Genomic DNA, 26,807 nt, shown 5'->3' on the forward strand with positions numbered 1-26,807 from the left:
TGGCCTAATTAATTCTACATAGTATTTCCCCTCTTCCACCTCATGTAGTTGAAGATGTAGGGCCCTGAGACTATTATTGCTTTTAGATCACTTTGTTATTGACTATTCTCTGTATGATCATTTATTGTAAAGGACTGGTGTCACATTTGGTGTTATATCTGATGACATATTGTGGACATTTTCTTCCAGAAATGGCTCTTTAAGGCTGAGTGCAAGAGGTTAAACTGCCTGACTGAGGCCAAACCTAAGACTACAGATTTTTAATCTAAATTCCTAATATCTTTACATGCATGGAAACATCACACAGTACCACATAAATATGTATAATTTTCATGTATCAGTTAAAAATGATAAAAAATTTAAAAATTCTTAATACCCTTAATTGAATATAATTTAATGTTTATTTTGTATACTATGTATTACCATTTAATCAGAAGTTGCTGCATGTTAAACTAATACCCTAAAATGGGAGGAAAACGATTTCTTACCTTATTAAAAAATAATCAATTTATATTTTGTAAAATCAAAATAATTTTAATGTTGAAAGGGGCATTTTTCCTTTAATACATTTTAAATGGCTTTCAAAAATCATAAACTAATACATATGATTCTAGGATCAATTAAGTATATTATTGTCAAATCAAAAAAAACCTTTTCAGTTTTTCCAATTTGCTTATCAGACTTCTACTTAAACTGAATGATAGTCATATGCACTATAACAAAAAGGGGGAAACATTTTGTTAAGCTCTGATAACAAGATGATGTAGAATAGGAACATATGAAAATAATGCCTATTCTCTTTTTTCATGAGTCATCAATCACAACCATCTACAAATCAAGGTTCAGAAAGTATCTAGGTGCTTGGACATTTATTACCATCTTTTTCCACTTCATAATCTCATGCTAAAATACCATGGTTGGGGGAAAACCATGTACACATACCAGAACCTAGAAACTGATCTGATTTATAAATGCTGTCTTTCTAATACCTGTGAATAAGGCAGGCTTCCAGGATTAATTTACTCAAAGCTGGTGTGTTGCTCAAAAGGACAAATATTTTAGCCTCTTACTTGAAAACAAAGGATTCGTGGAAGTTCTGTATGTATAATAAATAAATACACTTGACAACATAATTTCACAGGACCTTATACTAACTATAAAAAAAATTAACTTCTCTTTCTGAGGTGAATAACTATGAAATGTGGTGTTGGACCATTTTACAGTGCCTTGTAATAATGAAGTTATGCTCTTCATTACCAAGTATTGTACCTGCTGCTATTGGCAAGGAGTGGTTTATACACTGACCATGTTCCACGGCTGTTTTTAGTGTCGCTTCAGGATGTGTCGATCCTAGAGGGTTACGCACAAATCGTCGCCGGCGCCGCAAGTCATCTTCCCAGTAGTCAAGGCGCCAGAACTCACGAGGACGACTACAATGAAACAGAGAAGCCACATATGTTAGCAATTATCAAACAGCGTGGTAGCACTGAATTTCTGCATAAAGCTCTCCTTGTTTGCTCTGCCTTTTTTTCCCTCTCTCTCTCCTTCCTCTTAATTCTCCCCCCATCTCACACTCCCCTTTTTGCAATCTTTAACTTAGGTATGTCCTTGAAAATAACAATATCACCTTCTGGTCTAAGGAACTCCTTTTCCTTTTCTTGGAAGGTGAAATGAGCACTAAATACATCATTTTGAAATGAATTGCTGACAGTGTGATCAGTTTCCCCACACTCTAGTGGCATGTGCTCTGATTTCAGCCTCATTTCAGCCTCAGCAGGGCACCTTTCTCTGTGGCTGCATTTATAAACCAGAATAGGGAAAAGGCTATTATAAATATGGTATAGCATTACCTATATTAATCAAAGTCTGTCCCCCTTCATTTTTCTTCCTAATTTGTGCCTTTTTGCACAAGGTCAGTAAATCATACCATGAATTCTTGGTCCAGAAAGTGTTAACTTTAATGAATATCTCAGTTACATGGTTATGTATGTGATAATAAAATATTACTCTGTTTAGATGTGCAGGAATTTAATTAAAATAATCTCTTAAAATATTCATTACATTTAGCCCCTGAGGCTTAGAACAACAGAAGAAAATGCATTTCTTTTCCATTTACTGTTTTTAAATAAACCATTCCTGTAGAGTGAAATAGCAATCTATTTTCAAGCAAATCAGATTGGATTTCTGTTTTATGTAGCCTGTTTTTATATTTAATTAAAAACTACATGGTATATGATGTGCAATAATTGCTATATCGAAAGCATACTTTCAGAAATTCATTTTTAAAATTCAACTTCTTTATTTGCCAAATTACATAGATCTTTTATATGGCAACATATAAATGTCAGCTTTCTCTCCTGTTAACTAACTGTGATCTAGAATGTGTGGAAAATATTTTATAAGGAAAATACTAATATGAAGTTTTTTTCAGTTACAATAAGGAAAAAATCTCTGGAAAATATATTCACTAAACATGTACAGCACGAAAACCTATAAGTTTTGCTAGCAAAATAAAAAAATATTCATAAATAATCAAAACTTCTGCAGGAATGGCTGATACAAAATAAAATTTTACTTGTATTTCATGAGCTAATAAAATTGTGCCTGTCAGCTTTGACAAATTGGTAGTCTTGACCAATTGACAATCCCAAAATACCCAAGTAAAAGTCATCCTGATTTTGATGTTTTTAAGATGTTATTTTTAAAAATTCAAAATAGGTTTATAAATAAATTTTTTTATTTCAGTACTTTTATCTCAATTATCTCAGGTAACAAAAGCATAGACAACAAACAGTCCATTATTTAAGGAAACTATTTTTAAAACAATAGGAATCCAGTGGTCTTTTCTGAGAATGCTGAAGAAACAATAAGAACATCAAACATTTCCTTTGTTGATATTGGTCATGCATGAGGAGAAGGAGATGTTATATAATCAAATAGAATACAAAAACATCTAAGAATTATGATCATCAGAAAGAAAAAATGAAAAAGCCCTTTTACTCTTCTATTTTCTTCATTATTTTGTTAGTTATAAAAACTAATACCATAGTGTCATTTAAAGAGCAAATTGGAAACAGTTATGAATAATACACCCAAGCAAAAGACAACAGTTGTTTGAACTCAGTTAATGAAATAAAATTCTCCTTAGGTGAGAAGCAGAAAGGCAGGGCACAGATGGCTATGTGTATGGCTTTGATAGTCACGGAGCTTAGATAGGCACTTCATCATTCTGCCTACCTATATTTATCTGTTAAAATTATTATCAAATATCAGCCAGGATGCAGTCGTGAATCACAGGCTGCTGCTCGTCTTCAGGGGAATGATACAATGAGGGTCTATTCATCAGTGCGGCAATCGGCACAAGTAATTAGTTCCCTAGACTGAGATCTCCTACACAGCCTATTTCAGTCAGCACCACAAACATATGACGATGTAAAGCTAATGAAAGCTGCTAAAATTTGTTAACCTTTTATGCCATCAATCCTTCTAATACTCTATGCTCAGTATTATGCAAAGGTGGTAAATTATTAATTTGTCATTCATCCATCCTTCTGCATTTTAAGTCAAATTAAATGCTGTCATTCTTCTTGATAACAATTAAAATTATAAGAGATGTTAAGCTGAGATGATAAAATTATTACTAAATTAGGCAACAATAGATTCTACTACAATGTACGATAGTGAAGTCAAATCCAATGGCTACTAAAGCATTTGCACAATAATTTTTTATCATAAACAGAAAAGTCAGAGAAATTATAGAACCATTCACAAATTATCAAGTAGCTCAAAAATAATATCCATAATGACCAAAATCAGAAAGAAAAATAACTATAGTATTTATTTTTATAAATAAATTTGACACTAACAAAAAATGGTCAAACTAGTGACAAAAACATCCAGTTATTAGGAACTGAGAATTTAATCACATAATAAAAAGTTTTAAAAGATATGTTTCATTTATATTAACTACATATCTTTATGCCTTCAAATATAATGTTCTACCAAAAGTTTTAAAAATACTCAGATATAATCCAAATAAAGAACTTTAAACCTAAGCATGACAGTATTTACAATCTTCTGAAGATATCTCTTAAAGACCATCTTCACAACACAATCCTATTATAACAAAGATAATCTGAAGACAAAGTTATTATCACATATTTCACATCTTATAAAGGATTATAAAATATCACATAAGGAGACCAACAATTTCAATTCCTTTTTTTTTTCCTATGTCTCCATATAAAGCACTTTTTCAGGTGATATAGAATACAAACTCCTCAAGGAACTTACTTCTCATCAAGCAACTATTAGTCTCATTTGAGAAAATAGCATTTATCATCCAGTTTCTGATGAGAGTAAAATTATATGTTCTTTGAAGAAAAAGTAACATTCATTCTTTTCAGATGAGAGTAATTACTAGCACATTTAAAGTCGTTTATATAGCAACAGACATGGGCTTAAAAGTCCAAGGTTTTGTCTTCCTACTTCTGTTCCCTCCAACAACATGCACAGTTAATATAAAGCTTTATAAATAAAAAGAAGGTGCACATTGTCATTTCAGAGCAGTATTATAAAGGGGAATGTGTGGGCTGGGGTTGTAGCTCAGTGGTAGAGCACTCACCTAGCATGCGTGAGGCCCTAGGTTCAACCATCAGCACCACATAAAAATAAAATAAAGATATTGTGTCCACCTATAACTAAAAAATATATTTAAATAACTAAAGGGGAATGTGTAGGTATTGATCATCAAATTGTTACAAGTTTTGATCATCCATTCTAAGATTTCACTTCATTTAGGAAATATTGTTCCCTACCACCCATCCCTGAAGCCCCTTCAAGAGAAACGAGGATAAAAAAAAAAATTAGTAAATTTACAATATAGAGACAATTCTCTCCACATAAGGCTGTGAATGACTTAAATAGGTTAAATGTTTTTGTAGTGTCACCATGGAATGATCAGCAAAATTAAAAAGACTAAGTGTTCAGAAACAGATTGCTGAACAAACGTTTAAGTATGGATGAGAGAAATCACTCATTCCAGCACTTAGGAGCACATATCTAGTCACTACATACCTATACACATATCACCTATACCTATCCAAAAGGATAACACAAACTTCATGACACTACTTGCACAAACCTCCTATCTCCATTTCAACTGACATTCCCACAAGCATTTGAGCTGAGGATGTCAGTCAGGGTCCCACATATTAACTGTTTCCCTCAAAGGCAGGGTCTTCTCTACAAAGGTGCTGTACTTATATCCTTCTTGGGACACAATCTCCAAGTACTAAAAATCTTTGACAACAGGGACACATGTGTCTTTTGTTTTGTTTTGTTTCAGTTGTAGATGGACACAATACCTTTATTTATTTTTATGTGGTGCTGAGGATTGAACCCAGTGCCTCACACATGCCACGCAAGCATTCTATCACTGAGCCACAGCCCCAGTCCTACACATGTCTTTGAAAAGTTGTGGGTGGCACTGAAGTTAAATACTCTTGACTTTTCTTTCACATATGTATGTATGTGTGTGTGTGTGTGTGTATATATATATATATATATATATGTATGTATATATATGATTATGTATATATGATTATATATATACATATATAATTATAAATGTATAAATTATATATGTGTGATCTAATTTCAAAGCCTCAGGTTAAAATTATAATGCAGATTTAATGGACTGTTTTCATCTAATTATAACTCATCTAATTATCTTTCTACTCTTTAAAAAATCTTCACATTTATGTGACTGTATACACACATCTTTAATACATCACCACCATCTACGCAAATGAATAAAAACAATGCCATTCCAATATATAATAAATATTCAATATAAAATAGATATTCTCGCTCTACAAGAACAGAATCAGATTATTGAAACATAATTTCAACAGAAACATAACTCTAGCATCAACAGATAGGTCATTTATTCCCTTTCATAGGCCCTCTACAGTTAGTGATTTGGTCAGGTAAAACACATGAAAAAGAATGAGCCAGGCTGGGCAGGGTAGTACACACATATAATCCCAGCAACTCTGGAGGCTGAAGCAGGAGCATCACAAATTTGAGATCAGCCTCAGCAACTTATCAAGGCCCTGTCTCAAAGTATAAAATAAAAAGGGTGGAGGATATAGCTCAGTCTGGATTCCACACCCAGAATCCCCTCCCCACAAAAAAGAATGAGCTAAATGAGAATCAAGTGGAAAAGATACAAGTATTAAAGAATAAAAAACTAAGGTAAGATGTACCTTCTTTCTCTAATAGTTGTTTGGCACAACTATATGCAATCAGATTTTTATTTTTCACATGTAAACTATATAAGAGATTTTAAAATTTAGTTTTTTGGGTTTGTTTGTTTTATTTTGTTTTTTCAGAAAGAATGGCAAGTCAATTAGACAATTATTAGAGTAAGGACACATGGATCAATATTCTAACAGAATTCGAAAATACTTTCTAATAATTATTATTGACTGTTTACCTTAAGCCCGCTGTTAGGGCTACAATTATTAAGATGTTATCCTTGATCTCAAGAACACAGGTTTGAGAATAAATGACATTTCACAAAAGTATGTGTGATAGAAAAAAGCATCATTATGTAGCTATTAGCTGCACAACTCAGAGGGCACCATTCACAGAAAAACTCTGTAAATGGCTCACTTTGTATTATTATATGCCACAGCCCAAGTGTTCTGAGAACATCTTACTTTTTCCCCTCCCCATAAAATGTCAGGATCCTTTCTTTCTCTCCCAAAGTTAAATCTAAGCACAGGAATAGGGAACAGAACAAAGCCCTTCAGAAACAATCAGTAGCAGTTGCACAGTTATAGGAAAAGATGGTCAGATCAGGAAGAGATTTGGTTGTCAAAAAACAGACAAAATTCAATAAACATTTGAATGTACTCAAGTACATAAGAGAAACATTACCATCGATTTCATTAAGTTTATATTGCATTAAGTCATTGAGCTGATATTGCATTATTAAGGTATTATTTTCTGGATATTGTTTTATTGAAGTAGAGTAGTTTCCAGAATGTTAATTACTAAAATCAGTGCTAGCTAAGCATCCTAATTACTTTATAATCTCAATGAATTGGCACCTAATGTCAGGTGAGCCAGTATGTGTCTGTCATCTCACTGAGTTTAGAGTTATTTTAATGTAAACTAGATCTATGTCAACAAAAGACTGCTAGTTTTAAAAAGAAAAACTGTCACAATGCAATCATATTAGAAAAATTTCCCATTTTCCATCTTACCCACTTTCCTGTGACAATACCTGATAAATCTTGATGACCTTAACAGAAGTCAGTAATAAATTCTTCTAGCTAGAGCAGAGTTCTAAATCCCAGAAAAACCTGGCATGTCATATTTGTTCTTAAATTTTTTTATTACCAGTATTTTTTAACTCCTGTATCTGGCAGGCTTCTATTTCCATATTTGTAGATTAAAAATTCATGGCAGACATTAGCTACAACTTAAATAAATGGTAACCCCTTAAAAGCAGTAAACATTTTCTGTGCACTGTCAGCTCGAAGATAAAGGTGCTCAAGTTCTGGAAGGGTTTCACTTTCTGTATAAATCTTGATGAAATAATGTTCAGGTACTATAGGGTATCATACAATGTGAGAGAATGCTTTATCTCACAAACTGAAATCTATGCTGCTTTCATGCAGATAGATAGCAAAAATATTAAGTAAAACCTATTTGTACCATGTACCAACCATAAGTCAAGAGCAGGTGATCTCCGCTCTGTGCTGCCTCAATGGAAAGGACAAAGAAAAACAAAAAGGCTTCGACTATGTGGTTCAGCAGAGGAGACATTTTCTAAAGCAGAGTCCTTCCTTTATTGAAGACTGACATGGAAACTGTGTATGACCTTGAGACACTGGAGTAGTATAGATTTTATTTAATTATGTAAAATGATGTTTCATGTAGTTAACAATTTCTGCATGGTACCAATTCATTGTACGTGTCTATTTACCTTTAAAGTCACCTAGGTGTCCACTTTCAATTAATCATTACTTAAAATATTTTTATAAAAATAATTTTGCAACCCACTGAAGTATTCAAGAAACAATCCTCGGCTTTCCTGGCTACTTTGGACCTCTTCTTTTTGAGCTTAGCCTTTTGTCCAGAGAGTAAGTAAAATAGGGGAAAAATTAAAATCTCATGCTAATTACATTATCAATTAAAACTCTTAACTAAGGACAACTAGAAAAAATTTAAACAAATGGTGTTATCAGAATGGAAATTATGAAATGTTAAAAATACATTAAAATAGATAACATTCATTGCTATAGCCTACTCTGTGCTAGACCTATGTGCTCTTTTATACACATTATTACGAGGCCTCAGCAACCATGCCATGATTAAATACTGTTGTTATCATTTTAAAGATGAAGAAATTAAGTCTTACCCATTGAAATAAATAATAAGAGGCTATTGACTTCTAAGGCAATGAGCTTTTCACTACATGGCATTTCCTCCACAATGTCTTATTGGCTACTATTATAGCTATGATCAAAGTACTAATTAACCCTGCCTAGGAGGATTGAGGATTTCATTAAGTTTTCAATGAGTATCTATTTTGTAAGTTCCATGAGGACAAGGGTTTATATCTAATTCACTGACCATGCACAGTAACTGTTATAAAATAGGCACTTAATAAATAATTGATTAAAGAAAGAATAGATGTCTTTAGAACAGAAACTTAGATGGTGAATGGGAATCTGATGAACAAAATGAAAAAACCAAAGAAATAGACCAGATGAAGACATGGCAACGTAAAAGGTACTTTTACCTAAAGAAGTTGTGAGAAATATTACATCAAGGCATCCTGAGAATGGCAAGAGCTAAGTCAGGAAACATAGGTTTAGATTCAGTTTCAAAAGGCCTTGTGAAGTGAACTAAAGTAGCTACCTTTACATCTTAGACAATTAATACTAGGCTTTCACAAAAGAGGATTAATATGAATCACCTTGGGTGTTACTTGGCAGCAATGTAAAAAAGGTCTGCATTGAGGTAATGGGGATGCAGCCTATAGGATAATATCTGAGAGAGATCTGAAGTCAGACAGGTAAGATTTCTTCAGACATTCAATAAGGGAGGAAAAGGAGGTCTAGAATAAGGCTGAGGGCTATGACAAATGGGAAATGAAAGAATAAAGATGCTATTTAGCTTAAATGAATGCAGGTTAAACAGGTGTATTTGGAAAGAATAACCATGTCCTGGATGCCTAATAACATCTCGGCAGGTACTTCTAATAGGTAAGCAATATGACTCTGGAACTTGAAAGAGAGGCCAGCACTATAGCTTGAAATTTGATCAGCCCTGGGAGTGAGTGAATTTAGAAATTCATATAATGAAACAATTAATCAGTGTTTGTTATGAGTCTGCACTACACTCCAGAGGAAAGTATATTTAAAGGAAAGGAGAAAGGTGAGGATAAAATCTGGGAAATGGCAATACTTTTAAAAATTGCAGAAGAGGCAAGGAACAGTAAAAGAAACAAGGAAGTAACTGTTCCTAAAAGTCCTTAAGATAACAGGAGACTCAAACCAGATGGTGCCTACAAAGACAAATGAACAAAGACTTTTCAAAGTAGAGTGGTACCAGTATTTAATTGTGCAAGAATATTCCAGAAGGATTTGTCCAGACACTTTTTTATATACAAACGTAAAAATTTTACATATTAATGGGGTGCCATGTGATGTTTTGATGCATGTAAACATTGTGTAATGTTTAAATCATGTTAAAACATACCTATTTCATCAAACATTAAAAATTTCTATATAGTGAAATCTTCAAAATTCTTTCTTCTTTTTGAACTATACAGTGCATTGTCAGAGCTTCTTACTGCCACCTAATGTAACTTAGTAGCTACCGATTCACCTTTCCACTTTCCTCCCCTCCACTTCCTAAGCCTCTGGTAACCATCAATCTACTTTCAATTTCTATGAGATCAACTTTTTAGATTCCATACCAGTGCCATCATTCAGCAGTTGTGTGCTATGCCTAACTTCACTTAATATCATGATTTCTAGTTCCACCCATGTTGCTACAAATGACAAAGATTTTCTACTTTTTATAGCTAAGTAGTATTCCAATAAGTATATTCAGAACATTTTCTTTATCCATTCATCAGTGTGTGAACATTTAGACTTCTAGTTTATTGTGAACATTAATGCAATCAATGAATGAATGGGTGTCTCTTTGATGTACTGATTTCATTTCCTTTGGATAAACACTAGTGAGATTGCTGGATTATATTTTATGAAGGAAATCCCGTACTGTTTTCTATAATAGTTTTACTAATTTACATGCCCACCATCAGTGTGCAAGTATTTTTTTTCCCCAACATCTTCACCAGCACTTGTTATCTTTAGTCTTTTTGATAATAGGCATTCATACTGGGGTGAGGTGACAACTCACTGTGGTTTTGATTTGCATTTCCCTGATGATTAATAATGCTGAATATTTTTCACATACCTACTGGACATTTATATGTCTTATTTGTGAAATAATCACCCATTTTTAATCAGGTTTTTCTTTTTTTGCTAATGTGTCTTTGGAGATTCTTATATGCCCTAGTTTTTAAGCCCTTGTCAAATGTATAGTTTACAAATATTTTCTCCCATCCTGTCTCTTCACTTTGATGGTCTGTTTCCTTTGTTGAGTAGAAGCTTTTTAGTTTAATGCAATCCTATCTGTTCATTTTTGCTTTTATTTCCTGTGCTTTGGGGGTCTTGTCTAAAAAATCCTAGTCTATTACAATATCATGAAGTATTTCCCTTGAGTTTTCATCTAGTGGTTTCATAGTTTCAGATCTTACTTTAAGTCTTTAAATCCATTATGAGTTGATTTTTGTAATTATTTAGAGATAGGGATCTAGTTTCACTGTTCTGAATGTAGTTATCCAATTTTTCCAGCACCATTTATTGAAGAGGTTGTCTTTTTCCAATGCATGTTCTTAGTACCTTGGTCAAAATCAGTTTGACTTATAAATAACATGGGTTTATGTCTAGGCTATATTCTGTTCCATTGCTCTACATGTCTGTTTCTATGTCAATAGCATGCTGTTTGACTACTAGAGATTTATAATATATTTTCAAGTCAGGTGGTACAAAGTCACCTGTTTTGTTCTTTTTGCTCAAGATGGCTTTGACTACCTGTAGTCTTGTGGTTCGGTGTAAATTTTAGGACTGATTTTTCTAGTTCTACAGAGAATGACATTTGGTATTTTGGTAGGGATTGCACTGAATCTGTAGATAATATTGGTGGTACAATCATTTTAACCATATTGATTCTTCCAATCCATGAACAGAGGATGTCTCTCCATTTTGGGGAGGTCCTTTTCAATTTCTTTCATCAATACTTGATAATTTTCATTGTAAGCTTTATGAGACTTGATTCATTAGGAAACCAAATTTATTCTGCTTCCCAAGCTACTCGTATTGATGATAATTAATTGAAATATCTGGTTTGTGAAGCAGGGTAAATTTGGTTTTCCAATACATGAATTGATATATTTGTTTCATCAATCTACCTAATTCCCTTACTTAATACTATCAAGAGTTTTCAACTTGTACCAAAACATGACTAGAATAAAAGAATGGAGGCTTATGCTACTGTTGAAGCTTTCTTCAGTCTAAAAGCTATAGGATCATTCACTAAGAAATGGGGCCAGGGAGAAGTAATCTGTAGTAAATAATCTCAGAAATGTTCACAGAGAGAAGGATCTAAAGTCTTGGGCAGACAGAACTTCACTCTGTTGAGAAGTATATTACGCTATGCTCTGGGAAGGGGGATGGGAACTAAAATTTGCTGATATATCTGGCACATTACTAGGTGTTTTACATGTAATCTCATTTGATTCTGAAGACAACCCTATAAATTAGGGCAATAACTCCTACTTTACTGGTGAACAACTGAGGCTCAAAAGTCAAGTGATTTAGCTGCTAATAAACAGAACTAGATCCCCTACCTAAGATTTTCCATTACCAAAACTGTTTTAGTCTACTTTGGCTAAGATGTTCATATTAAGCTCATTCATTATGACAATTTATTATATTGGTATGAGTTTAAAGTACTCGTTTGTAAACTGACAGGTTTGAATGGAACCAAGAAAATTTGTTATAAATTATATGAAAAGCTCTCAGTATACACTATTTCAATAAATAATTATAAAATTGATAATTTTCCATTGTTAGCAATACTCAAAGTTGAAATAGAAGGTTATTAGACTGGGGAGAAAAAGTTACAAGTCTCTGTTGTTTTTAATAGATAAATAAAATCAAAGTAAATACTATGTTCTATGTCATGTAGGTGAGCACTGATATCTGAATAGCCTGGAAGCAATTACCATTGGCTGACTATTTCTAGTAAACTCATTACTTGCCCCAAACGAGGAAGAAATGGATGCTTTATAAGTGTATTAATGAACCAATCTCATACCAAAGGATCACTGCTGTGATATTTGAACCTTAATTTCTCCTAAACTTGGGCCATATATCACATATATTGTTGGTCTGAAGATACTTTACAAGTAACAGGGAAAGAAGGAAAAGCATCCTCCATACTACAACATTTTTATCTTTAAATAAATAATTTAAAGGCTTATACGGAGCAAAACCCCAGCAATACTCCCTTCCTTTAATTCAAAATTCTCAGGAAAATACTGAGAGCAAATAACTTATTCTCACTAGCATAAAAGAAACACACACACACACACACACACACACACACACACACACACACACTGTGCTTTGCGACCTAGATAAATGAAAGCATTAGCAAATAATATGTGCTTCTCATCCACAGGGGGAAAAAGACGTACTATGTTTCACTTCCAGGGCTTTAAGACAGTTGGAAGCCAGGTCTCTGACTAGTTGCTGTCATCTCCTAGAAACTTTCTAGTACTTTCAGTTTTGAAGCAATTATTCACATTCTGCAGGGATTTATTTTGTTCCATGAAATGTTGCTACATTTCATTTTTTTCTGATTTTCAATTACCAATTCTGATTTGACTTACTCATCTACAAATATTTTGAGTACCCACTGTTACCTGGAAAGCTTGGTTGAGGTACTATGAGATATACTCCCATGAGAACAATATATATGGTCTTTAATCTCAAGGCACTTGAGATCTAATAAAAGGGATGGAATAAATAACTTATGATATAAAATCAAGTTATAAAAAAATTAAAAACTTGGAATTATGGAAATTCAAAGAAAGGAGTGATCACGTCTGGAAGGGATCAGGAAATTCTTTATAGAGTAAAAGACTTTTGAGAAAGATCCTTAAGAGGGGGTCCAGTTTGAGTTATATACAGAAAGAAGATGATACTGTAGCTTTTCAAAGAGCATAAATAAATGTGTAGGGCTGGGGTTGTGGCTCAGTGGTAGAGCACTTGCTTAGCACATGTGAGGCACTGGGTTCGACTCTCGGCACAACATAAAAATAAATAAATAAAATAAAGGTCCATCAACAACTAAAAAAATATTTAAAAAAAATAAGAGGTCAGAAAATTGGAAGTTTATTTAGTGGGTATACTAAGAAAAGAGATAAGAAAGATAGGTTCAGACCAAACCATAAAAGACCAGGGATTAAAAACTAATAAACTTAGACGGGTGTGGTGGCAGACGCCCTAATCCCAGTGGCTCTGGAGGCAGAGGCAGGAAAATGGCAAGTTAAGCGCCAGCCTCAGCAAAAGAGAGGTGCTAATAAGCACCTCAGTGAGACCCTGTCTCGAAATAAAATAGAAAAAAATAGGGTTGGGGACATGGCTCAGTAGTCAAGTGCCCCTGAGTTCAATTCCCAGTACCAAAAAAGAAACAACAAAAAACTAGTAAGCTTAAATTTCACTTGTTCACTCATTCATGAAATCAACAAGCATTTATTGATGATGCACAAGAACCTGTGTGCTAGGAACTGGAGATTCAGGGTTTTGGTATTAAAGAATCGTTATTCTCAAAGACCTCACAAACCAATGAAAGAAATAGATAAATAAAAAGACAAACACAATATATGCAAAAGGTGCCTCAGGAACACAGTTGGAAAGGCACTGTGCAAAGTAAAGAAGGGCTTCTTAGCCCACAAATTGACTCAAACTATTAACAGATGTTAATTAGGAGAACATGAAAAGGAAAAGCATTCTTTCTCAGGGAACAGCACTAGCAAAGTCAAAAAAAGAAAGAAACAATTAGGTATAGGCTATAAGTTAAGTGATTCCAGAATTTTTGGAGAGTGTAAACTAAGATGTGACTAAACAAGAGTCTAAAGAATACAAAGGGTCCCCAGTACCACAAAAAAAAAAACAAAAAACAAAAAAACAAAGGGGCAGATCATGAAAAATCATCTGAGGAGCCTGGCTCCTGGTTAAAAACATATGTGTGTTTTTTTCAGGCCTAACCAAAAGCTTTTACCTGGCAGGTCTCTCAGGGGAAAGCTGACCTCCCTACACCAGTCAATTCTTTATAGTCTCTGGAAAGATCCAGAGTCAAGGTCTCAGACCACTGTGGCTAGCCCTGCTCTTTGCATGTTTACCTTTCTAAACCTGATGATTTCATTCCTAGGTCTCTATCTGAGCCCCTTCACTGAGGTCCTCTTCAGGCACCTCTGCAAAGTTTCCTTACTGGAAAAGGATGGAAAAACCTTAAAGTCTCTTTTTTTTTCCTTCTTCTCTGATTCAGTCTATTCCAAGACCATGCCATCCTCTTAAGCTGTCCCTCCTACCTCAGAGTCCATAAAATGAGTCTTTAGTTTCAGGTTCCCTCAACAATGAGATGACCTCCCACATTTACACTGATCCACACAGACCCTCAGGAGGTATACCATTCTACAGGGGCAAATGTAATGAGCAGAGTGAGGAGAAAGGGTATGGAAGGTGGAGAGGAACAAATGAAGGAGAAAGAAGCACTGGGAAGGAGGATCAAATTTACTTTTACACCTGTTTTATTTGAGATGCCTACTATGGTTTGCAAATGGAATGCCCCCCAAAGGCTCAAGCATTGAAGGCTTTGTTCCCAAAGCAGCAACATTCAGATGTTTTTGTGAAATGACTGAATCATGAAGGCTCTAACCTCATCAGTGGGTTATAAATTGATGGATTCATAATTTGATGGCATTATTGGGAGGTGGTGGAAACTGCAAGAGGAGGGGCCCTGCTGGAGGACACAGGTCTCTGGGGCATGCCCTGGAAGGGAACATCTTGCCCCTGGCATCTTCATCCCCATGCCACACCCATTCCCACTCTCCTTTTTGGTAGCCATGAGGTGAGCAACTTTGCTTCTCCATGCCCTTCCTCCATGATGTACTGCCTCATCACAGGTCCAGAAAAAATGTGGCCAGCTGACTGTGGACTGAAACCTCTAGAAACTATGAACCAAAATAAAATTTTCTTCCTCTAGGTTGCTTTTTTCAAGTATTTTGTCAGCAAAAAAATAAATAAATAAATAAATAAAAAATAAAAAACTGACTGATATAGTGTCTATTTGAAATTTGTGGCATAAAGAGATTACTATACATCAAATTATTTTTCTTCTTCTTCCTAGGCACACAATGAGGCCATATTACCCAATCTCCTTTACAATTAAGTATGGCCCTACAACTGAGCTTCAGCTACTGACTTGTAAGGAAAAGTGATTTGAGTCACTTCCTTCTAAGTGTGGCCCATAAAACTTTTTTACACACACCTGTCCACACTCTTTCCCCTTCCATGGGGATGAATGCAGCAATCTAGAAGAACTAAAGTAGAGGATGAAATAAAGTCACCTATCAGAAATAAGCTTTATAATTTAGATAAAAAAAGAAATGAAATTCTAATAAGGGCAACCAGTGATGGAAATTTTGGAATCTGTCCATTAAAGTTGCATGCCCTGCCCAAAACAATACAGATATCCAAGTGGAGATGTTGAGGAAATAACTGAAAATGTGTGTAGTGTTCAAAAGCAAAAAACCCCACAGGATACATAATTTGGGAACAATGAACTGAGTGTTTACGGAGACACAGGTGTGGACTAGCTGAGAGCTTCAACAATGGGGGTCGAAGAAGGAAAGAGAAAAGGCAAAGTCCAGGAACTAAGGCCTGGGTCACCCCAAAATCAAAAAGGCTGAAAAGATGAGGAGCAACCAGCAAGAACTTCTGAGGAGAGGCTAACAGTCAGAGGAAAACCTCCCACCTGGAATATTGGGTCTCAGAAACCAAATGGAAAAGTGTTTCAAGGAAAAGGAAATAATCAACCCGTATCAAAGAGTATCAAAAGTGAAGACAAAGTTTGAGCACTGACCACTGGACTTAGCAATACTGATGTCACTGGTAACCATAAAAAGAACAGTTTCAGTAAAATTAGTGGAACAAAAGCCTGAGTGAAGTGAGTCCAAGAAAGAATGAGAAAAGAAAAACTTGGCAAGTAGAAACACATCTTTCAAAATTACTCATATGCAGTAGGTAGGGCAGTGATGTAGCTTCTCTGATGGATTTAGTACATTATGAACACTGGAGGGAAACACATGGATACAAATGGTCTTCTCAAATGACATTGTATAGATGCTCACAACTTTATAATCTAAAGAGATTCTACTAGACCTTGACACATCAGAATACCCTTTATAACAAACATCCTCTGAAAAGTCAAAATTCAGACTTCTAAGAGATCATTCATGTTCATTTCATTAATCTGCAGACATAAGGAGGTTAGCGTATTTTGTTAATGAGATTGTCAACTAGAAGGTATACTTCAAATATTGATACTTAAATCAATATTCAACTTTAAATAGGAAAAGCAAGATTGAGACAAAATGGTTCCTTAAAAGAATTCACCAACAGGAGCTGAAATAGTTCTAATAAGCAGTATTACTAGCTATAGTAGTTTTCTTTCATTTCCTTTTATTTCTTTATTTCTTTATTTTTATGGCCCAGGGGATTGAACTCAGGACCTTACACGCTAAGGAAGAGCTCTAACACAGAGCTACATGCATCCCCAGTCCAGATATGTGCTTTTTTTTTTTTTTTTTTTTTTTGATACTGGAGATTGCTCCCAAGACTTCATGCACGCTAGGCAAGCACTCTACCCCTGAGTTATATCTCCACCCCTTACCTGATTTCAACAACTAAAATATGGACTGCCTCCAAAAAGTCTACAATGAATCAAATACATTTAAATAATAAAACTCTTAATCTTATATAATTACAATATTAAAACAGACTGGCAAGAAAGTCTATGAATGGGATAAAAGTGGATTTCTGGACATTTAAAATAAATAACAAACAGCACTACCAATTCAGACAATTTAATGCCTATGTCAGAGCTTTCATACATTCTAACTTGGTTACAGAGAAGCCATACAGGCTACACATACATTTTGTTCTAAAAGTTCACTAGTAGCCTCTAATTCTCAATTTATAACTGTATTACAATATCAATCAAATAAATGCATTGTTGGAAGATTCTGGTAGTTCCTATTCTTGCCTTTATACCCCTACAATCAGCTTTTGCAAATTACTTAAAAGTTTGCTTTTCATTGTTAGCTTCATTCACATGTTTACATTTGCTGAAGGAAGGAGATAGCATGGAGAAACAAATCAAACAGAAACCCTTTCCTCAGATCATTTATATTTAGTCTATATGAACGACTGTGTATCCCAAGAAAGATCTCAACAGAGAACAACATCATTATTAGCAAAGGAAGATAATGCAGGGAAACAAAAATACAATTGAAATACAGAAATCTTCCACAGGGTTCATAAAATTCCCTGAACCTTTTCACTAGGAAAAGAAAAAGTTATTTGAATTGTGACTCTTTCAATTCTTATTTTAAAATGTGCCTCTTTTTTTTTTTTTTTTTCCCCAAGTTAAAAGTTGTAAACCCGTAAGTTTAAAAATCATTTATATAGGTTGGGTGTTGTAGCACATGCCTATAATCCCAGTGGCTTGGGAGACTGAGACAGGAGGATTGTGAATTCAAAGCCAGCCTCCGTAACTTAGATAGTAGGCAGTTAGCCACTCAGGAAGACCCTATCTCTAAAGAAAATATAAAAAAGGGCTGGGGATGTGGCTCAGGGGCTAAGTACCCCTGGGTTCAATCTTTAGTACCAATTAATTAATTAATATATTTATTTATTTATGTAAAATAAATCACATCTTCTCAATAACATCAATTTTTTCAAAGAGAAATAAGCTATGCTAGTGTCTTTCGCTATGTCCTAACCAATTCATTGGTTTTGCTGCAAATACAGCATGTAAACATCCTGGTCTGCCATATGATTTTCCTGGGTCATGGAAGTGTTAAAAATACTATTTATTTCAAAAAGTCTCAGCAATTATATATTCCAAGTCAGGAGTTTAAATCAAAAGACAATTAAATATCTATTTAAAATCCACTAAAATAAAATAATATTAGAGAGATTAATACCAAGAATAACTGTGTATTTTCACATCCTAGAAAAATAAACAGAACCATTTCTGAAATAAATATATCATATTTTAAGAGAAAGCATCATTTCTATGTTTTACAAGGTTATTATTAATCCAAGTTGGAAAAAAATCAGAGCGGTACATGATGTTTAAATACCTTATGGTTTCATTTTACACTTCTCATATCAAGTGAAGTCTTAAAAGTAATTCAAAAGGAAAGTGAAAGTATTTTACTCAGAAGATAGAGTCCATATGTTCTTCAATCTGGAAACTCATTGGGGAAAAGACTTGAGTTTTTAAAAACTGAATTTTGACAATTGGAAGCTGATGTGGCTTTTTGTTTTCTCTTCATGAAGATTAGAATCATTCTCAGGGGGAATGAAATAAACCTTTATCAAGTAAAACAAAGCTTAACACCTGCTAAACTTCAAATTACTTAGAAAACATTTAGTGTATTTTCACAATCTCACCATGAGAGTTTGTAATAAACAGTTAACACTTATACAAGATTTTATAAGTTTAGCAAAAGAAAGCTTATCTATATATTTGGGTCTGGTTGCATCTCACATTCTATACTTTTCAAACCTCTTATAATCAGTCTATTATAATACAAATTTATAGTTAATCTTATTATTTCTAGTGGTAAGATTATAAAAGTATCTGTGTATTTGTAACAGCATTAGACTCTAAAATTGAGGACATTCTTTTTTTTCCACTTTGTATGAATTTCAAGCATCCAGCACAATGCCTAGTATCTAGTGTGCACTTATATGAACAAAGTCCACAAAAACAAACATGTATGTAATTTATTCTAATCACTTTTTGTTAGATCTAAAGTTGACATATTCAAAGTTAAAATTATTTTTCTCCCACAGTTAAGACAAAATACACTGACGTTCTCAGAGGAACCATGATCTTACATAGAACAGCCACAACTGTGTGACTTGTGCTTTACCACTAATGCATACAACCTGAGTTGAACGTAATTTAGCTAAAGAACATATTCCACATCTATTATATAAAAGGCAATTTGCCAAGATATACTAACACATATAGTTACATGTTTATATTAAGAACAGATATTTAGGTTTTCAAGAATACCATGAGAGTTAAATAGAGATGTAACTGGGCTGGGATATGGCTCAGTTGGTAGAGTGCTTGCCTAGCATGGATGAAGCCCTGGGTTCTATTCCTAGCACCATTCAAATAATAAGAATAAAAGAAAAAAAGGGTAGCTAATATACTATAATTTTTTTTTAATTCAAATGTTTCTTTTACTTTTTTTTGGAGAAATTTCATTTTATTCTGCAGGTAGAGAAAAGTTTCCAACAGCAAACTCCTTCCACTCTAATGTCTTTACCTATTTTGGGAGGAATACAGTGAAAAAAAAGATAAGGGAAAGGATTTTTGTTTTAACAATAAGATATCTCAATAAAAGTGAATAGAAAAAATATCACATGAAAGTGCAAATTACTGCTATATGTGGTCCCTAGGCATCTGCTTTAAAAGATGCTACTTTGTGGTATTAAAATGCTATTTTTATAGTTACCTCCTCTACAATTTAAACCACTGATTTTAACTTTTCCAAGTTTCATTATAAAAAAAGCTGTGCACTTCCTAAGTACTTTTTTCTTTATTACTTAACAAACTTTTTTGTATTTTATGTTGTGTGTCTGTACCTATATATTTTTTAAAAGTGTACTAATGGCTGGTCACAGTGGTTCACACCTGTAATCCCAGTGGTTCAGGAGGCTGAGACAAGAGGATCCCAAAGCTAGTCTCAGCAATTTAGTGAAGATGTAAGCAACTTTGCAAGAAGTTATCTCAAAATAAAATATAAAAAAGGTCTGGTGAGGGCTGGGGTTGTGGCTCAGGGGCAGAGCATTTGCCTGTCATGTGTAAGGTACTGGGTTTAATCCTTGGCACTGCATAAAATAAACAAATAAAATGAAGACAACTACAAAAAAATTTAAAAGGTGGGGCTGGGGATGTGGCTCAGTGGTTAAGTGCCCCTGGGTTCAATACCTGGACCCCGCCCCCCCCAAAAAAAAACCTTAATCATGTCACTGTGTAACAATATTTTTTAAACATATCTTTTTAAAAATTTATATACCTTTATTTATTTTTATGTGGTGCTGAGGATTGAACCCAATGCCTCATGCATGCTAGGCAATCCACTACTGAGTTACAGCCCCAGTCCTATATAACAGTATTATAAAAGCAAGATAGTGTGTGGAAAGATAGCAAACAGATAGGGTGAAATAATATCTAGATTCTAGTTTGGACTTCATAATTCATTAGCTATTGTATCCTGAGCAAACTATTTAATCTCTTTGGGCCTCTTCATCTATAAGACAAACATGCTGAATTAGAGAATCTGTAAGTCCCTACCACCTTCAAAATGCTAGTATTTTGATATACTATTGTTAAAAAAAATACTTTACTCTTAGTGTACTACATATACCTGTCTGTGTGTATGTTCAAAATCTTATTACTTCCAGTTCCTCAGAAATCTCAAAAAATACTGCTTAAGGAAATGTATGGAATTAATTCTTTACTTCCTTACCATATATTTCTCTTGGGAGTAGGGAAGACAGAAAGCAATAAAACACATCACTTGCGCAGTTGTGCAAAGTCTTAGCCTGTACTGAAGGAAACATTGCACTCTTTTGATCAGGGTAAAAGATGAACATAGATGGACTGCCCTAGATGGAAATCAAGAACACTTGGGTTGATTTTTTTTCTTTCCCCTTGCCTCTCCAAGATTTTGGGACATAGTGTGGATACAGAAATAAGGGTAAACTTCAGTAAGCATATGGAGAAGGAGGTGAAAGTTTGTTTATTTTTCTTCATCCTGATAAAAGTCATAGGCTACAAGGACACTGAGGTTAGTAAGGAAGGTAGCTAATAAGCTCAAGAAACTCATATCTGCTTTTATAACGTAGTGGTCACTGTTTTCAATAATTAAGCAAAAGATGGGTTTGAATACATGACTATATGTAATCAATATAACAGAAATTATGAGGTATTCCAAAAAGACAAAGTTGGTAGGATCAAACTGACAGGTAAAATTCTAGACACATGCAGAAGGGAGTAATACAGGGGGAAGTTGCGAAAGCACTGGCCTCCAGGCCAAAGACACAAATACTGGAACCAGACAGTGGTCACCTAAGACAGCATTTAGGCTGATGGTACCTCACTTTGCTGGGCAGTAGGCAGAAAATTGCCCAGTCATGATTAAAGGAATGGATATTGACTTTGGGTTAGAGGAAGAGCTAGCTACTGATATCAAAACAGAATAAATGTTTTCACAGTAAGAGACCATTCCTGGCAAACCCAGCCTGGCAGCATGCCTTGCCCCACCAGTGAATCTGACAGTACTGAGCAGAATTTTTATTGCACGCCATACCATTTGACTTAGCTATTTCACTTCTAAGTAGGTATCCTATAGAAATGCTGACATATTCTGCCAGAGTTGTAGCATCTCTATAATAAGGAAGTACTAGAAACAAGCTAAAATGTCCACCAGTAGAAAAAGCTCAAGTATCATTACACATTGTACACATGTATCCAATTATTACACTGTATCCCACAAATGTACAATAAAAATAATAAAAAGAAAAAGCTCAAATAAAGTACAGTACTTTTATGATACAAAAATATTATTTATCCACTAAAAAGAATGAGGTAGATATATGAAAAATAGCATTGGAATAAATGAAAGGGTTAATAAATACATCAGGGCTCCATCATATAAAAATATGTTTATAAATGCAGGGTATATAAAACTTTTTTAGCTCCTCATCTTTGGGAGACTTTCTGGGGAAGGAGATGTATTGAAGGGGAATTTCAAATAATGACTATTTTACAACGAGAATATATTTTTATCGTCTGTATAACTGAAAAAGAAAACAAAGCCTGCCAATTTGAATCTCTGTTGGTGGTGCTGGGAATCCAACCCAGGGCCTTAAGTAGTCTACTCAGCCCTCCAATTTGAATCTTGACCTAAGAAAAATGTTCTCCACCTAGATGAGAAAATTTTGTAAAATTTAGAAATCAAATACTTTGGAAACAATCTCCATAGCACTTAACTTCAATACATTAGAGATAACTGAACTACTCTCTACCACAACACACATACCAAAAAGGTACAAGCTATATAGGGAGATTACATTATTGTTTTCATTTTATAAACATATTCAAGTAAAATGGTAAAAAAAATTTATCTTAAAAATGTGAACAAAAATTTTGCATTGATGCAAAAACTCTCTAGCACCTATGTTCTAACTTCACATTCTCATAGTTTCTTGGTAAAACACAAGTTTATAAGTCAGGTTTGTAAACCTAAGTTGTTGCTCAGTTTAAATATGGACTATGGAAATGCAGTCATTTACATGCCTTCTCTCTGTACAACAATGCTAACTCTGCCTCCAAAGCAAGAAAAGTTTGATACAAAATTTCTATTTCTAGCCTGAAAAATATTTTGCCTTTAATTTACAAAAAGTCAATACTTGCACGAGTAGGCACTGTTCCTCATGCTTTTAAACAAAAACTTTCATACATTTTCAAGAAAGCTATGAAGAAAGTCCCTTTCAATCAACAGGGGTAAGGATATTATATGGATTTTTCATTACATTTCCCACTGCAAACACTAATCACTATTTATATTAAATTACCTGTGTATTCAATATGATTGAGGCAATACTAAATAGGATTTAAGTAACTATTTCTAAAAAGCTTGCAGACTTTTTCATAGGAAAATTATGCTGAATATTGTCAAAATTTTGATATGGCTCTATAAATTTGTTGCACTAATAATTCTACAGTAAATTCTGACAACACAATCCTATCTTCTTACTGAGGCTCAACCACTTAGTTAAACAACTATTGCTTCTCCTGTAGAACAGGACATAAAGATCAATCTTAGAGGGCTGGGGTTCTGGCTCAGTGGAAAAGCACTTGCCTAGCATGTGTGAGACACTGGGTTCAACCCTCAGCACCACATGAAAAAAATAAAGGTCCACTGACAACCAAATAAAGTTTTTAAAAACATCAATCTTAGTGAAAACAACTACAATGAAGGAAAATCCTTCCCATACAATTCACTGGTACTCTATCTCTTTTATTATTTTTTTTTATTTTTTATTTTCTTGGTTGTAATGGACACAATAACTTTATTTTATTTTTTTAATATGGTGCTGAGGATCAAATCCAGTACCTCACTTGCTAGGTAAGTGCTCTATCACTGAACTATAGCCCTAGCCTCCCTACTTTTCTAATATGCCTTACTCCTAAATAAAAACTCACACAAACATTATTCACTTTCCTTACCACTCCTACCAGGTTCTACGTGTTTCCTCCTCTCAGTAACCTCTGCTTTCTCCTGCTAGAGTCTTATTCTCTTCCCTGTCACCATATGGACTGAAGTAATATATCAAACCTAAAATTATCAACACTTAAATTCAAAGGGAGGGAAAAAAATTCTTATTGTAATTTTGGCCAGGAAATTTGTTTAAATATTTGCAGTAGACTTTTATACTAATATTTTTACATGTTGATAAACTACACATATTTTTACAACTAATGCACATGCACAAGTTAATGTTAAACAAAAGTAGATAAAGCTAAGAAATTAAAAACATGTCAAATCCATGTAAAAGAAAGCACGTGAGGTAATGCATTTGTTATTCAGCTCGATTAAGCCATTCCACAATGTACACATACTTCAAACACCATGTTGTCCATGATGAACATATAGCCTCTTAATGGTCAATTCCATTTTTAAATGTTAAATATTTCATACATCACATGATTTTAGATAATGAAGAAGGAAGAAAAAAAATCTCAAACCAAATATCTGAAGTGACTTTTAATAAGAAATACAGCTTCCTTTTTTTGAGTTGTTTTTGTTTGTTTGTTTTTTATTTTGTTTTGTTTCAAGGGTTTTTGTTTGGTTTTGTTTATTTTTAAGGGCTCTTTGTAATCAAGGAAAATAACCAGGAAATAAATTTTTGGAAGACAAATAGAAAAAAAAATGTATAATTAGTGCTTTAGAACAATTTAGAACAATTTGTTTAAAACAGCAAGAGGGATTCAAGGGAAAGGGATGCTGTGTCAAGTGAGGAGTGTGTCAAAATCCCCAGAAGAAATTTTCAAACTACATGGGCCACTTGTTCTCTCCACAGCTACCTTCTGAGATCGGCTACAGAAAAGTGGCCAGTTCATATAAGTCACATGGACACCAACTACTGCTTTAGACTCCAAGTGATTGACCAAATAAAGCCAGACATTCAAAGCTTTCTCAAGGAGTTGCCAAAATTATGTATTACCTCATATGATCAAAAAATAACATTTCATAAAGTATCATAAAATCTGCATGTTGTTAAATAAAATTACTTATAAAATACTACCTGCAGCTATGCTCAGCATTTTAACCTAAGAACCTACTTCACTGATCACAACTATTTTGCACTCCACAGAAATTGATGTTACAATTTAACTCAGATGTTCCTAATCTTATAAAGGCATTAGATTTACCTGGAAAGCTTTTTGAAATACTTATTCCTTATCAGTATCTCCTGAAGTGAAACTCTGGTACCAAAATATTTTTTCAAAACTTATGTGATTCTAATGCACAGCCAGGATCAAACAAAAACAAAAACAAAGACTGGATTAGCCTAAGAACTTTCCTGAGTGCTATATGCTATTTTTTATTTTTCTACGCTACTTGGCAGTTGGGAAACCATGGGTATTTAACAGGACTCTCTGAGTCTTAATTCTCTCAATCTGCAAAGTTGTTTGCTTAGCTCATTCAAAACTGGCACATACATTTAACATCTAAACAGGCTTCAAATAAAAGTGAAATCACATACCATCATCTACTACAGTTGTGCAGTTAACACTTCCCACAATCGCAAACCCTGTATTCAGAACTGATTTACAAAAACTATTTTTAATAGCTTATTCTTGAAACAACACCTTAATAATTTTTTGCTTTGTATTCATAAATCACAAACTTAATTAAATGAAATCCTATCCTTCAACAAAGAATTTGAAGTCATCATTATACTCCAGTATCAAACAATATTAAGAATTATAGTGGGCTGGGGAGATAGCTCAGTTGGTAGAGTGCTTGCCTCCCAAGCACAAGGCCCTGGGTTTAATCCCCAGCACCACAAAAAAAAAAAAAAAAAAAAAAAAAGAATTATATTTGCTTGTAACAGATACCAACCTAATAAGAGTCTACAGATATGTAAAATGTTTTCATCTAAATCCAAAACTAATTATCAGAGAAAAATGGCACTGGATTTAAAAAATTAAATACAAACATGAAGAAGTATTCATGAGAATAGCAATGCTATTTTAAAACATAACATTCCATTGCCTCATATTAGATGAATTTAAATTGCTTCTACTTGAACATTTACAATGGGATTACAAAGAGAAGCATGTGAAAATTTAAACTCAAACTATCAAAAAATTAAAGTGTGTATAGTCTGAGATTAATACTTATTTGATAAAAATAAAATCCTGTATTCTTTTAAAACAATTGTCACTATAATTTCCATTTTTTAAAAAGATTAGTTCACTTATCCTGAAATTATGCATATATCAAGATGATAAAATTTATAGTTTATAAAAATACATAATCATTTTTCATTTATCAGAACATAATTTTAATAGCCATATATCAATCATACAGTTTTGTGAAAATAAAATGTAAATTTATGTTCATCTTCTCACATTAGCCCTAGAAAAATAAATCTGAAAAAAATTACAGCACATTTTAAAGCTATATACAAATCATGGTCTACTCGGTATTAACTGGTCCCATTACAATGGAACAGAAAGTGAGAGCCAGACTATATACTGAAAATCAACAGATTTACAAATAATAAAAAACTATAAGATATTCCATAATGAAATTCTATAATAAATGACATATAACAAATCTTCACTTACTTTAATTTTTATGGTATTAATGTTAAGTTACTATTAACATTAATACAAGGATAGTTATCTTGAAAATATTTTCTAAAGAACATTATTTGTATTTTGAGTTATTTCCAAATATGACTTTAAGATAAAGCAAAATTTAAAATAATATAATTAAAAGACAACACAGCTCCAAAATTACATAAAAGTATATTCGGTCCTTATGTGACACATCATTTACATAATAATATATAAAATAGTTTATTATAAGAAATTATGAAAGGCCAGGATTTTTCTTGATGCAAAATACTATTTGCCAATTCTTTTAATATATTATGACCATAACATTCTCTTTGTCTTTCCAAATCAAAACAAGATGATTTAGTAGACTTAAAAATAATAAAATTGTCTGGAATGTCTCTTTTGCCCTAATATTTAGG

General features: G+C 33.5%; 1 protein-coding gene across 1 annotated transcript in view; it reads right to left on the reverse strand.

Annotated features, from left to right (window-relative positions):
* Lrba (LPS responsive beige-like anchor protein) overlaps positions 1-26,807 on the reverse strand; it is a 703,692-nt gene that overhangs the window by 283,060 nt on the left and 393,825 nt on the right. The window contains 1 exon segment of the mRNA XM_047565822.1: positions 1,306-1,430. Within this exon segment, the coding sequence (XP_047421778.1) occupies positions 1,306-1,430 (125 nt within the window).

The sequence above is a fragment of the Sciurus carolinensis genome, chromosome 10 (genome assembly GCF_902686445.1).
Source record: "Sciurus carolinensis chromosome 10, mSciCar1.2, whole genome shotgun sequence".
NCBI classification, from domain to species: domain Eukaryota; kingdom Metazoa; phylum Chordata; class Mammalia; order Rodentia; family Sciuridae; genus Sciurus; species Sciurus carolinensis.